Below are 14,182 nucleotides of genomic sequence, written 5' to 3'. Positions count from 1 at the left end.
GATCTAATCAGGTGAGCTCTTAAAAGGAACAGGTGTCTGGGGACAAAGGAGATTTGCAACATGAGAGGGATTCAATGCCAGTGATTTTAGCTTGGCCAGCATTGAAATGGAGATGTAGTAGGGGGCACCTGCCAAGGAATGTGAACAGCTTCTAGGAGCTGAGAATGGGCCCTGGCTGATGCAACTTCTCTAGAAATGAAGACATGGGTCCTACAGCTGCCAGAAACTAATTTCTGCCAATATCCTGACTGTGCTTGGAAGCAGATCTTCCCAAGAACCTCCAGAAATGAAAATTCCTAGTAGTGTATTTTAAAATTCTGAGAGCTCTTTTATCTTCTCTGATTTCCAAAATAGAATCTCTGTGGACTCTTTAATTTTCATAGATGCAGTGATTTTTCAAAATATATCTGATGATGTAATTAATAGATATTTTAAGAGCTTCCCTGTTATCTCAGATGGTAAAGAATCCACTTGCAACACAAGAGACCCAGGTTCAATCTCTGGGTCAGGAAGACCTCCTGGAGAAGGGAATGGCTACCCACTCCAGTATTACTGCCTGGAGAATTCCATGGACAGAGGGGCCTGGTGGGTTACCTTCCATGGAATCACAAAGAGTCAGACACAACTGAGCCACTAACACTTTCAGCTTTTCACTAACAATGTATGAGAGTTTAGTTACTCTGTATCTTTACCAACACTGTCAACCTTTTTTATTTTATCCTTTCTAGTGGGTGCAGTGATATCTCAGTAGGTTTGAGTTAGCATTTCTGTGATGACTAATGTATTTAGCTCTATTTCACATGCTCATTGGCCATCTGTATATGTCTTTGGGAAAATGTCTGTTCAAATGTTTTGCCCATTTTATTGAGTTGTGTGTTGTAAGTATTGTTTGTATATTTCACATATCATCTTTTGCCAGATGTATACATATCAAGAAAATGTCCTTCCTTCTCATTTTTTAATAGTCATTCAAAGGGCAGTAGTTTTTAATTTTGATAAAGTTCTATTTATCATTTTTTTAATTTGATGCTTATGCTTTACATATAGTATACAAGAATTTTTTGCCTGCTTGAAAGCCATGAAGATTTTTTTTCCTATCTTATGCTCCAGGAGTTTGTATAGTTTTAACTTTTATATTTAATGTTTGATCCATGAAATTAATTTTTGTTACGGCATGAAGTAAAGGTCAATCATAATTGTTTTCCACATGGATTGCCAGTTATTTCAGAGTTGTGCTGTGTGTGTGTGTGTTCAGTTGAGTCTGACTCTTTGCAACCTCATGGATTGCAACCCACCAGGCTCCTCTGTCCATGGAATTTTCCAGGCAAAAATAGTGGGTTGCCATTTCCTATTCCAGGTTATTTCAGAATCTTTCATCAAAGAAACTGCTCTTTGGCTGTTGAATTACCTTAGCAATTTATTTTTTAAAAAGTCAACAGATCAAGAATTTGTGTGACCATTTCTGTACTTTCTACTCTGTTCCACTGATCTGCAAGTCTATTCCTGTGCCATATCATACATCTTAATTATAATAGCTTTCTATTAAATCTCAAATTTAGGTAGTGTAAGTTCTACAACTTTGTTCTTCAAAATTGCTTTGGTCATCTCAGTTTCTTTGAATTTCCATAGGAATTTTAGAATCATCTTGTTCTTTCTACAGAAAATACTGGTATATTATTATTGAGGTTGCATTACCATCTCCATTTCAATTTCAGGAGAAGTAACACCTTAATCACATCATATTCTAATCCATGGTTATTGATGTATTCTCTAATTATTTAGATCTTCTTTACTTTCAGGAATGTTTTGTAGTTTTCATCGTACATGTCTTGCACACATTTTGTTAAATTTATATTTAAGGATCTGATATTTTTATACTATCATAAATGATAATTTTAAAATTTCAATTCCTAATTTTTCATTGCTGGCATATGGTAATGCAATTGATTATATATTTACCTAGTGTCCTGCAGTCTTGCTAAATTCACTTATTTCTAGTAGCTTTTTTTGTAGTTTCCTTAGGATTTTCTATGAATACAATCATGTTGTCTGCAAAGCTTTTTATTCCTTTCTGATTACCATGACTTTCATTTATTTTGATTGCCTTATTGAAATAACGAAGGCCTCTAGAAAAATATTAAATACAGAGTAGATACTCTCATCTTGTTCCTGATTTTAGGGTGAAAGCGTTTAGTCTTTTACCATAAAATATATCATTAGGTATAGGTTTTTTTTTTTTTTTAATAGATGCCCATTATCAAATTCATGCCATACAATTGTGATCATTTCACAGGCTAGTAAGTTTAAGCTCAAAATCCTTCAAGCTAGATTTCAGCAGTATGTGAACCTAGAACTTTCAGATGTATAAGCTGGGTTTACAAAAGGCAGAGGAACCAGATATCAAATTGCCAAGCAAGGAAATTGCAGAAAAACATCTACTTCTGCTTCATTGACTATGCTTAAGCCTTTGACTGTGTAGATCACAACAAAATATGGAAGATTTTGAAAGAGATGGGAATACCAGACCACCTTACCTGCCTCCTGAGAAACCTGTATGCAGGTGTTTCATGTGTTTCCACTAAATTATCTAATTTATTGGCATTAAGTTGTTCTTGGGGCTTCCCTGGTGGTTCAGATCGTAAAGAATCCACCTGCAGTGAGGAAGCCTTGGGCTTGATTCCTGGCCTGGGAAGATCTCCTGGAGAAGGAAATGACAACCTGCTCTGGTATTCTTGTCTGGGAAATCTCACTGATAGAGGAGCCTGGTGGGCTACAGTCCATGGTGTGGCAAAGAGCTGTTCTTAGTATCTCCTTATTATCCTTTTAATGTTTGTAGAGAGGTCTCATCTTTAATTCCTCATATTGCTAATTTGTATCTTTTTGTCTTGTTCAAATCACCTGGAATTGTATCAGATTTATTGATTTGATTTTCAGTGCAGCTCCCTCCTCTTGGAGCTATACAAGAGACAGACACCTTTGTCTCTCCAAACTCCACATCTCTTTGACCCAGTGGACTGAGTTTAGGGTCCCCCTCTTTGCATCCATCATCTAACTGTTTCTAGGAGGAAATCTGGGGGCATTCATAGTACTTACTTTGTTTCCCTTCTTTCAAGGATCACAGTTCAATGTCTGAAAAATAGCAGTTCCGTATACTTCGTACTATTTTCTAGTTTTTGAAGGAGGGAAATATCTACTCTCTTTTATTCCATCAAGACCACGACCAGAAGTTCCATCATTCTGGATTCTTAAGTTTTCTTTTGCTCTCAGACTCTTATGTTCCTTGTTAAAGATTTTTGTTTTTTTGTTTTTGGCAGCACTTCAAGGCATGTGGAAGTTCCCCAAGCAGGGTTTGAACCTGTGCCCCTGCAGTGGAAGCACAGAGTCTTAGCCAGTGGACCACCAGCAAAGCCATGTTAAGGTTTGTTTGTGTGCGTCTCTGGCTTTCACGATAGAGGCTTTCCTCAAATATCAGTGTTCCTTGGATTCTGTATTAACAGTGAGGCTTAATAAAGCTGATCTGAATGGGTGGTTCTTATCTATTGATGGGGCTCCATTTAGGACTATGAGCGTGACCTGGTCTTTTCACTGGCAAATCCATATAGATCAGAATCCCACAGTTTTTTCTTTTAAGGATAGTCAGTGATCTAGGAGAGGAGTCTGATGCCTAGGATTATAAACCCTGATATTAAAGACTTCTAAGAATCAAACAGAGAAAGGATTTGTGGGGGCTTTATATAGGAGGTAGATTTTTTCTAAATCCCTCTTTTCTGTAACGGCTTCCCATATTTATCTTCTGCTATTTCAAGCACAGGTCCTTTTGGTTCAATCTCTCCTAAATCTCCAATCTCAGGCAGTGAGTGGTTGATTGTGTGAGAGGAGGGAAACCATAGGTGTCTAACTCTTCCTTTTCAAGTCTTTACCAAGCCTCCTGTTTTTTTGTCATTCTGCACCTTTTTTTTTTTTTTTTTCCGCTTTCGGTTGCTCTGGGTCTTCATTGCTGCGCCTGGGCTTTCTCCAGTTGTGGCGAGCAGGGGTTACTCTTGGTTGCAGTGCAGGGGCTTCTCACTGCAGGGGCTTCTCGTTGTGGAGCACAGTATCTAGATGCTCAGGCTCAGTAGTTGTGGTGTGTGGGCTTAATTGGCCTGTGGCACGTGGAATCTTCCCAGACCAGGGATCGAACCTGTGTCCCCTGCATTGGCAGGCAGATTCCTATCCACTGTACCACCAGGGAAGCCTCATTTCTATACTTCTGCATTCAGAGGTCATTTGTATCTCCAGTTCCTGAAATTTTTCTTGGGTTCTGTTGTAGAAATTAGCTTTTTATTTGCTGTGTCCCCTCTGGCTTAGAATCTGTGTTTCTCTGGTCTGTTAAGTCAGTTACCACTGACTTTCTCTGTTTCCAAAATGTAAAAATGTCTACTTTTCTACTCTTTCCCCTGTTTTCTTTGTTCTTGTGGCTTTATGCATTTTTAATATGTTAAACTATTTTTAGAACAGTTTTGGATTTACAGAAAAATTGAATAGAAGGTACAGAGAACTTCCACAGAACCCCTCACTCTCCAGTTTCCCTTCTTATAACATCTTACTTTGGTATATTTGTTACAGTTGATAAGCCAGCATGGATATAGTGTTATTAACTAAAATCCATTGTTTACTTTAGGGACTCTGTATTTTTTTCCCTTCTACTCTTACTGGGAAGAAGCAGAGTTATATAAATGCAAGTATTAAATCCTCAGTGCTTAATAGAAAATCCCCTATACAGCCTTTTGGCTACTGCTCTGATTTTATTCTCCTTAGTATCCCCCATTCTGGAGTTATCTGCATTAGTTTTCCTCTCCTTTTCCATCTCCTAATCACTCTTCAACCCATTGCAATTTATCTTCTTCCCCCATTATCCTACTAAAATTGATCTCTCCGAAAGCAAAGCAAACCAGTGTTTCCCTTATTGCTAAATTCAAGTACATGCTACCTTGTCACATTTGACTTTTTAGCAAAACATGACACTGTAAAACCATTTCTCCCTCTTGAAATGCTATTTTTCATGTCGTCCCAGCTTAACATCTTACCTTTCCGGTTTCCTACTACTTCTCCACTGGTTGGTCCTTCACTGACTCTGTGGTATCCATTTCCCAAGATCCCTCCAATGATCCCTACTTCTCAGTATTCGCATTTTTGTGTAGTCACCTTCCCCACTGACCTGGGATGCTTCCTTGATCCATGTAGAATACAGCAGAAATGCTGGTATTTCATTTCCAAGATTAAAGTTAGAGAAGGCATTGCATTTTCTGTCTCTTCCTCTGACCCTCCTGCCCCTATCATTCACTCTGGGAGTCAGTCATTCTCCATGAGGACACTCAAGCAGCCCTGTGTTTCCTGAGGAACGGAGACTTCAGTCAACAAAAAGTGAAAGTGAAGTCGCTCAGTCGTGTCCGACTGGTAGTGACTCCATGGGCTGCAGCCTACCAGGCTCCTCCATCCATGGGATTTTCCAGGCAAGAGTACTGGAGTGGGTTGCCATTTCCTTCTCCAGGGGATCTTCCCGACCCAGGGATCAAACCCGGGTCTCCTACATCGTAGACAGACGCTTTACCGTCTGAGCCACCAGGGAAGTCCATCAGCCAACAACCAGTGAGGAACTGACATCTCAGGAAGCCCCAGTCAAGCCTTCAGTTGAACACAGACCCACCTGACAGCCTGACACCAGCCTCATGAAAGACTGAGCCAGAACCACCCACCATAGCTGCTTCCAGAGTCCTGACCCACAGAATCTTCAACACGCTAAATGTTTGTTGTTTTAAGTTGCCAAGTTTTGGGGGATTTGTTACCCTGCAATAGATAACAGCTACAGTCTCCTTTGCACCTCTTCTTTACCAGATGCCTATAATTCTTGAGTTCCTTTCCTTTTCACATTCCATACTTGCTTTCTTAGATGTCACTCATTTCCTGAGAAGAAAATTCTCTACAATAATCATGTACCCCCCTGGGTGCTTAGGCAGTAAAGAAACTGCCAGCTAATGCAGGAGACTGGGGTTCAATCCCTGGGTCAGGAAGATCCCCTGGAGGAGGAAATGGCAACCCACTCCAGTATTCTTGCCTGGAGAATCCCATGGATAGATGAGCCTGGTGGGCTACAGTCCACAGGGTCGCAGAGAATCAGATACAACTCAGCACACACGGACACCCTCTACCCACCCTGGTCATCTAATCAGAGAGGCTAGATTTTCCTACTAAATCCTATGATTTCCTAAGCCATATGTTGATGAATCTTGAGTCTACATACGAGAATGTCTCCTGAACTTCAGGCTTCCATATCCATATCCATCCACCTAATGGACATTCCCCCTTGGCTTTGCCACAGTCCCTCCACCACTTCAGGCCAAACTTGAACCGCTCATCTTGTTTCACCACATATGCCCTCCTCCCTTTTCCAGTTGGTGACCACCACCTCCAGCCCATTCACCCACCCAGACCCCAAGCCTCCCCTTCTGCACCACCATCCCACCCCACCTGCCCACCTCACAGCTCTCAGATCTGCACATCCCCCATCACTACCCTGGCTCAGACTGCTACGCTTTTTTGTTTGTTTTGCCTCACTTATCACAACAGCCTCCTAACGTCTCAATTTCTAGCCTCCTAACTTCTGTCTCTACTTCTAACACTCTTGCTTCCCTTCCAGTCTTTTCGGTTGTTCCCAGCTAGGTAATCTTTCTAAACAAGATCTGGTTGTGACACCGCCTTACTCAAAATCTCTCAAGAATCCCCCCTTGCTCCTCAGATCAATTCAGGCTCCTTTAGTGGTTCATGAGGTCCTAGGTGGTACAATCCTTTTCTCTGATCTTCTATTCCTACTCCATCTCTATTCATCAAAACCCCCTGAATTTATTTCTGTCTCCATGTTTTTATCTTATCTTCTGGCCTGTACACATGCTGTTCCTGCAACGTGGAACATTTTCACTCCCTTTCTTTCCTCTGCCCACCCCCTGCACTCTCTCATTCCCATAATTCTGTTTTTTCTCACCTCAGCACTGACAGCAATTGCCTCTCTCTCTCCCTCTCCTCCTACGCCCTGCCCTGACAGATTCTCGAGGTTCCATGAAGCATCTGTTTAATTCACCATTAGGCTGCTGTTTAGTTGCTTCAGCCATGTCTGACTCTGTGTGACCCTATGGACTGTAGCCTGCCAGGCCCTTCTGTCCATGGAATTATCCAGGCAAGAGTACTGGAGTGGGTTGCCATGCCCTCCTCCATGGGATCAAACACAGTCCTCTTGCATTGTAGCGGATTTTTTTTTAAACCATCAGAGCCACCAGGGAAGCCCAAGAATACTGGAGTGGGTAGCCTATCCCAGGAATTGAACTGGGGTCTCCTGCATTGCAGGCAGATTCTTCACCACCTGAGCTACCAGGGAAGCCCATTCACCATTATATCCTCTGGCAAATAGTAAGTGCTCCGCTCACACTGGGGCTTCCTTGCTGGCTCAGCGGATAAAGAATCTGTCCACGGGTCACAAAGAGTTGGGCTGAGGGCACTGAGCACCACTCACATTTGTTGACTGATGTTATAAAGGCAACTCTCCTCCTCCTGCTCCCTCCCCACCACCTCTATAAATTTCTCTAGCACTTATTGAACACGTCGTTTGGCACCTACCTAGCATATTTTGTATTTATGTTATTATTTTTTATTTTCACTTAGATTCACCACTTACTGCATGCTCACCACTTACTGCATGGCACTCGACTAGTTGCAGGGCAATCAAAGATCACCTGAATCTTCCTCCTGGAGGTGGAGCTCCTTGTGGGCAGGTGGGGCCCAACCTTGGCCTTCTTCACACTTTACATGGAACACAGACCAAGGGGCTGGTGAAGTGTCAGTAGTAAGGTGAACTTTGACCTGGAGATCTCAATTCTAGGTTCACCCTTTGGCTTTAATAGCTATACAACTTAGAGCAAGTCACCCCACAAATCTGAATTTATGTCCTCATTGTTATAAAGATATAGTAATTACACTTTCTAACCCAAGGGGTCACTGGGAGCTCAAATAAGACCTAAGCTCTTATTTCCTCACTTGTCAGAGGTTGTCAACTGGTAGATGTACCAGTGATTCCATAGCAGATTTTGTATTTGTGTTGGGGGTGGGATGTGAGAAGCATGCTGTAATTGTCTGTAACAATTATAAAATACATTTTGATTTCATTATCATTAAAATGAAAAAATTGCTTCTTTGAAACACAGCTCTATGGTGTCTGTTGAAGTGCTCTGTTCAAGTGTTCTGATTTATGGCAAGCTGTTGTGCTATGTGTTCTGTTGATAGCACACTCAGATATTTTCTGCATTAATGACTGAGTTAACTGTCTTCCTTCTCTCTTGGTCATATCTGCAAGGATTTGCTCTGATTGTGATAATTAAAAATTTCAACACACACATGAAAGTTAGAGCAGTGAATTCCCAGGTACTCCATTATCTAGCTACAACAAAATCAATACAAGGTCCTCCTCAGTACCCCACCCCACTTCACAAACACCCCCCTCTCCCATGGATTACTTTTCAAGCAAATATATTATATCACTTGTAAATATGTTAAAGGAGTATATAGTCCAATAGAAATTTACCTCTCATTGTCTTCTACTCAAAAACAAACTAATTTTTCCTTGAGGTGTTTGCCAGTATTTCATTGTGTAGTTTCCCTGAAGGTCTAATTAACCCAGTTGAGAAACACATACCTCATTAAGAAGACCCCAAACAAATTGTAGTTGCTAATGTGGGAAGTTGGTCTGCAAGTGACTGCTTGGTTGGTGTAGTGATGTCATTGGTTCCCACATAACTGAATCTCTTCCAGTGTTAGAACCAGTTCTCAAGTCAGTAAGAAAGATCAGAAATTTATATGGGTAAATAGTGGAGTTTTTGTTTCTGTTGTTAGCTTGCTGATTTATTATTTTTTCGTTTTGTCTCCGTGAGTTTATTCTTTATATGATACGGTTCTAATGATAGTGGGTTAGACTATCATAGACATCAATAGTGTATTTTCTCACCACAGTACACTGCAAAAATACTACAGATATGAATGAATATTTTGGAACTAAAAGTATGTATAGTTTTCCAAAATAATTTTGTTCCTAAATTATTGCAATTGTGTTTAACAATTTAAAAGTATGGATACAGTAGAGATTCTCTGAAAAGTTGGTTTTTCAAAAAAGCTTTCTTTCTGACTAATAGATTTCAGTTCATCAGTGCTGGTTATAACACTTAAACACAGCCACATATACAGATAAAGCTGTAGGTAATTATGTTTATAATGGCAATTAGTTTCAGGGAGTTTAACCACTCTCTTGATCAAGACCACAGTGGCAGGGGTAAACTTAAAAGTATGGAAGGTGGAGGGCAGGGGTGTGAGGAAAGTCTGCAGCGCTGGAGGGGTGGGCAGATTTCAGTCGATAAACACACATTTCAGATTTCAAAATGCATACTCTAAGTAGACTCCCTGGTTGTCGTTTGCTGAGGACATTTACTACTTGGTGGATTTTATAAACAGTGCTTTGTGGAGTTCTTTGTTTGCTATTCTGAAGCACATTTGAGTTTTGCTCCAAAGAAGTAAATGATTTTCATTTCCACAGTCAGTCATTTTTGTGTACTGAGATAGCAGATTCATTTGACTCCATGCCTTCAACGTAGGAGGTGTAGGAGTCAATCAGGATCTTATTCCAGTGAAAAAACCTGATTCTTTATTGAAACCTCAGCTGCCTTTAAAAGGCGCCAAGGAGCACTGAATTACAGAAATTCCATATAGCCTGTCCTTTACTCTCCCCACCACCCCAGGCCAAAGGGGGAAAAAGTTTTGTCTTTATTTTCACAGATACCACATGGTGTGGAACCTTCAGGGCTATTTCTGAAACTTCCTGGTAAGTGCCAGAAAAATCCTTCTAAACACACATGGTTGAATGGAAGATGGTTTTGAGATGTTAATTTCCATTTATTGCATAAAAAGATATTAACTGCGTAAAGGACAGGTCTAGCTTAACTTGCCAGCATTTGAGAAACAGTAGGGAGTCAGGTCCAAAGCTCTAAAACCAGTCAGTCAACGAATGTTTATTTCACACAGGTCTGCTGAGACGGTTCAAAAATCTGAAATTCCCACCCTTAAATCTCCTACAGTCTAGCTAGGCAGACAAACTCAAACCCAGGGAACAATGCTGGAGTTAAAGTAGTGAAGCTAGACAAATACGCAAGTAATGAAACAAGGCGCTGTGTGTTTGGGCTTAGAAAATAATGTTTCAGCCAATAACATATTCTAGTGGTTTTGAATAGAGGGGTCACAGTGATCTGAAAAGCCCTGGAAAAGCTTCACAAAGAAGGTACACACTGGGCTGGAATTGAAAACATAGATAAGGTCTCCTGCATTGCAGGCGGATTCTTTACCGTCTGAGCCACCAGGGAAACACTAGATAAGAATCAGATAACCTAAAAAGAAGGGAAAAGCAAACAGCAATTATTAATAGTTTTGGAGAGTCAGGTTGTAAGAGTGAGGAGCTGGAGAGGTTAGAAAGGTGAGAAGGGGCCAGACGGGTGAATGTCTTCATTGGTAACTCCTGGCAGACAGGCTTAAGATGATTTTTGGGGATCCAAGGACAGCAGTGTTTAAAACTAGACTATCACTGCGTGGGGTTCCCTTTCTTCCTCCCTCCCCTCCTTCTGTCCTTTAAAAACAGAACCCGATGACAGGCATTCACTCCCAGCCGACCAGGCACTAAGGCAGCAATCCAGGCGCTGCAAAGCTTCTTGCCCTGAAGTTGTCTCTCCGGGGGTGGAGCCCAGGGAAAGTCGGCTAGGTCGATCAGACCAATCAGCAGGTTCATTCTGGCTTTTGTGAATTACTCTCAGCTGCCCGAAAATGCCCTGGCTTTTTAAAAGGAGGTTCCAGCACGAGTGAAAGGCTTTTTTTTTTTTTTTTTTTGCGTGCGCTCTCCGACTTCGAATGTCTGAGATGGCAAACGGCGGCGGCGGCGCGCCCGCTGAGTACACACAAAAGTGTTTTCTCACCATATGGTTCGTGTTTACAGGTTTCGTCTAGCTCCTACTCCCCAGAAATGGAAAATTAATAACGTCGAGGAAACGCCAGCCTGTCACAGGGAGGGCTGAAAAAGGAAAGGGCGCAGAGGGGTCCCAGAAAGACCGGGTTTCCGCGCAGACCGGCCTGCGGAACGTGCGCGGGGTCTGCAGCCTCGCATCCCCTGGCGTCCTCGGCTCGCCGGGAGGTGGGGACGGGGAATCGGGCTGCCCAGGTCCACCCGGCCGTCCTCCCCAGCGGCCAGCAGATGGCTCTCAGGCTCCCTCGCCCCCTCGCCCCTTCTCCAGACGCAGGGCTTCGGCGGTTCGGGAGGGAGGCCGCGAGGAGCCCCCGGTGTCCGCCGCCGCAGCCTCGCGCTGCCCGGCTCTGCGGCCAGCGCCGGGGAACGCGCCCCCGGGCTTGGGAGGCCGGCCTGGGACGCGTGCGGAGGCCGGGTCTCGCGAGGTGAGGAGGAAACGCTGGAGGAGGAGAAGGAGGAGGAGGCAAAGGAGGGAGGAGGAGCCGCGCCGGAGCTGCCCCCGCCCCGCTGGAGCCCGGCTGGAGCGCGAGGACACCCTGGCCCCCCGCCCCGCGCCGCTCTCCCCGCCTCTCCCCACGCCTTCCGCCTTCACCTAGGGCCGTAGGTGCGGCGCCGGGAGCGGGCGGGAGCTGCCAGCGGCCGGAGCCGGGAGCCGCGAGCCGGAGCCAGCCCCGCAGACGCCCGCGCACCCCGCTCCCAACCCCGCCGGGTCTCCGTTCCGCCGCCGGGAACTGCAAGGAGGCGTCATGTAGCAGCAGCCGCAAACCCACCTCGGATTTGCAACTCTTTTTTTTTTTTTTTTTTCCTTTGGTGTGGCGGGGGACGCGGCCAAATTCTATCTCCGTCCCCCCCACCCCCTTCACACCTTCTCGCGTTTGCGAGCTGCATCTGCCTCTAGGAAATTGAGGGAGTCGGGGGAGGGTGGGGGCCGTAAATCAGAGTTGGACCTGCAACATTCCCCGCACCTAGAGGGCCATGGCCGAGGAGAGCTCCGAGGTGCCCGGGGAGTTGATAGGTAAGAGTTGCGCGGTGGTTGATTTTCTTTCCGCCTCTGCGGCCCCCTCGCCTCCACCTCCCACCCCACCTCTCCCCTCCCGCACGTCCCCGCGCCCCCGGGGTCGGAGGGGTGTCGGGCAGGGTCGCTGGGGGGCGCCGGGAAGTTTGCTCCCGTCTGACCGCAAGAAAAGCTGAGTCCTGAGGGCCGGCTTGGGAGGAATCGGGAGCCCGGGGAGCGCTCGCCGCGGCTTTGCTGGCGGCCCCCAGCGCCTCCTCCCGCGGTGACTCGGGATCCAGGTTGGCGGAAGAAGGGGGCGGGCTGCCTGGGTCTGGGGGTCCTGCAAGCGAGGAGAATCCACAACAGCGGCCGGTCCCGCGTCCCCAACTCGGGAAGTCCCGGAAAGCCCAGGACACGAACGGCCGGCGAGCACACAGTAGGTCGCCTCCGGCACGTGCCAGGAACTCCACATCCCGCCCCCGGTCCCCAGAAAACTCTAGGCCAGAGGTGCCCTTGTGACGTAGGGCTTGGGGGAGGGGGCACTGGTCGGGTATAATGACTGAGCTTGGCAAGGCGTGGTTTCGCATCGCGAACCGGGAACGAAAGGGTTACAGGACTGACGCAAACTTGCGCCAGGAAACTGAGGGTTAATGATAGAAGCCTTACTTCAGTAATGATTAACCTGCCAATTCTCCCCATCCCGGATCTCTTAGGGAACCTGTATGTGGTATCCTATGCAAGGTGACCCATTGTTTGAGTCCCTTGAGGGTTTTGGGGGGGATGTGTGTGTGTGAATATTTTGTCCTGGGGTTTAAATTATGTAGAGGGTTAACATGGCAGGACTTAAAATGACCTTTGGGGGAAAGAGTGTTATGAAAACCAAGCGCTTAAGCTTGCGTGTGCCTGCGTTTGTGTGTGTGTGTAGCATGTTGTTCTGTAACAAGGTATGTGTTGCTGTGTGCATGTGTGTTTTGAGCCCCAGTGACCTGTTTCCTTACTGTATCATCCTTGGCACACAACACAGCCTACAACTCAGAAAGATGATAGTTAATGGGTGCTGACAAGAGTTCTAACCGCCCATGCATCTGCATTTGAGGAATCTGCTCCTCTCTTTCACCTCTGAGAGGTAATACTTTGGAGGAGTTTGTGTGTGTTTCTTCCATTAGCGACTGTTAACTCAAGCAGGTGAAATTTGATGTAAAGAAGCTGTTGCTAGGCTAATATGGAAGATGGAAGCTTCTGGTTTTGTTGAATTTTAAAAAAAACCCAAACTCTTGACTATATTTAGGGTATAAAGGCCTTTCCTCCTCCCCCTCCTCAGTCCTATAGAGTCCACTGGGAATGAATGGCCCATCCAGTTCTGGGAGCAGGAGATCTTGGCAAAACCCTACTCAGAAGAGGAAACACATGCCCAGAACCTCTGATGATGCCTCCAGAGGTCCCGAGAAAGAGAATTTAGGGGAGGGTTTGCACGCTGGCCAGGGGATAAGGATAACTAAAGCAGGTGGCAGATACTTTTTTTAAATTGGGTATCCTTGAGCCTGGCGATGAAAAGTTTAGGTAATTAAACTTTGTAATTGCTGTTTAGTCTTGCAGTCACGCCTGACTCTTTGCGGCCCCGTGGACTGTAGCCCGCCAGGCTCCTCTGTCCATGGGATCTTCTAAGCAAGAATACTGGAGTCGGTTGCCATTTCCTTCTCCAGGGAATCTTCTCGACCCAGATATTGAGCTCCGGTCTCCTACATTACAGGTGGATTCTTTACCTCTGAGTCACCAGGGAAGCTGCAGTTAAACTTTAGGTTTAGGTAATTAGACACAAGATAAAGAGTGATGAAGGATAGGATGGTTTTCTATTGATGGTCCTCAAAATGAATTCTTTGTATATTTTAAAAGCTGAATTTAACCCTTATCTAGAGATGGAGTTTTTGTGTTTATCGAGCTGTGCCCATCTTACATGTCTCTCAAACAAGGGACACAGGTTTTTGTGATAGGCCCAATATTCTTCTGGGTTTTTAAGTTGGTCTAATTAGCCTGGGTGAGAGGAAATTCCTGTGTCTGCTTTAGTCTCTTATTTCAGTGCTCACAGGGGTTCTCTTCTCATCAATTCA

The 14,182-nt window shown here is 44.7% G+C and overlaps 1 protein-coding gene and 1 long non-coding RNA gene across 4 annotated transcripts in view; one reads left to right on the top strand and one right to left on the bottom strand.

The window, feature by feature from the left end:
- The window catches only part of LOC122697523, a 160,789-nt gene that overhangs the window by 36,302 nt on the left and 110,305 nt on the right, over positions 1-14,182 (bottom strand). The gene's annotated exons all lie outside the window — the stretch shown is intronic.
- The window catches only part of CARMIL1 (capping protein regulator and myosin 1 linker 1), a 302,688-nt gene continuing 300,043 nt past the window's right edge, over positions 11,538-14,182 (top strand). For 2 of the 3 annotated variants that reach the window (XM_043908357.1, XM_043908356.1), the window contains exon 1: positions 11,538-12,095. In XM_043908357.1, the coding sequence (XP_043764292.1) occupies positions 12,056-12,095 (40 nt within the window). In that variant the 5' untranslated portion in view covers positions 11,538-12,055. The remainder of the gene's footprint in view (positions 12,096-14,182) is intronic. The other variant, XM_043908358.1, reaches the window with a different exon arrangement.

The sequence above is a fragment of the Cervus elaphus genome, chromosome 7, assembly GCF_910594005.1.
Source record: "Cervus elaphus chromosome 7, mCerEla1.1, whole genome shotgun sequence".
NCBI classification, from domain to species: Eukaryota; Metazoa; Chordata; class Mammalia; order Artiodactyla; family Cervidae; genus Cervus; species Cervus elaphus.
This window is presented reverse-complemented; position numbering and strand designations above follow the sequence as displayed.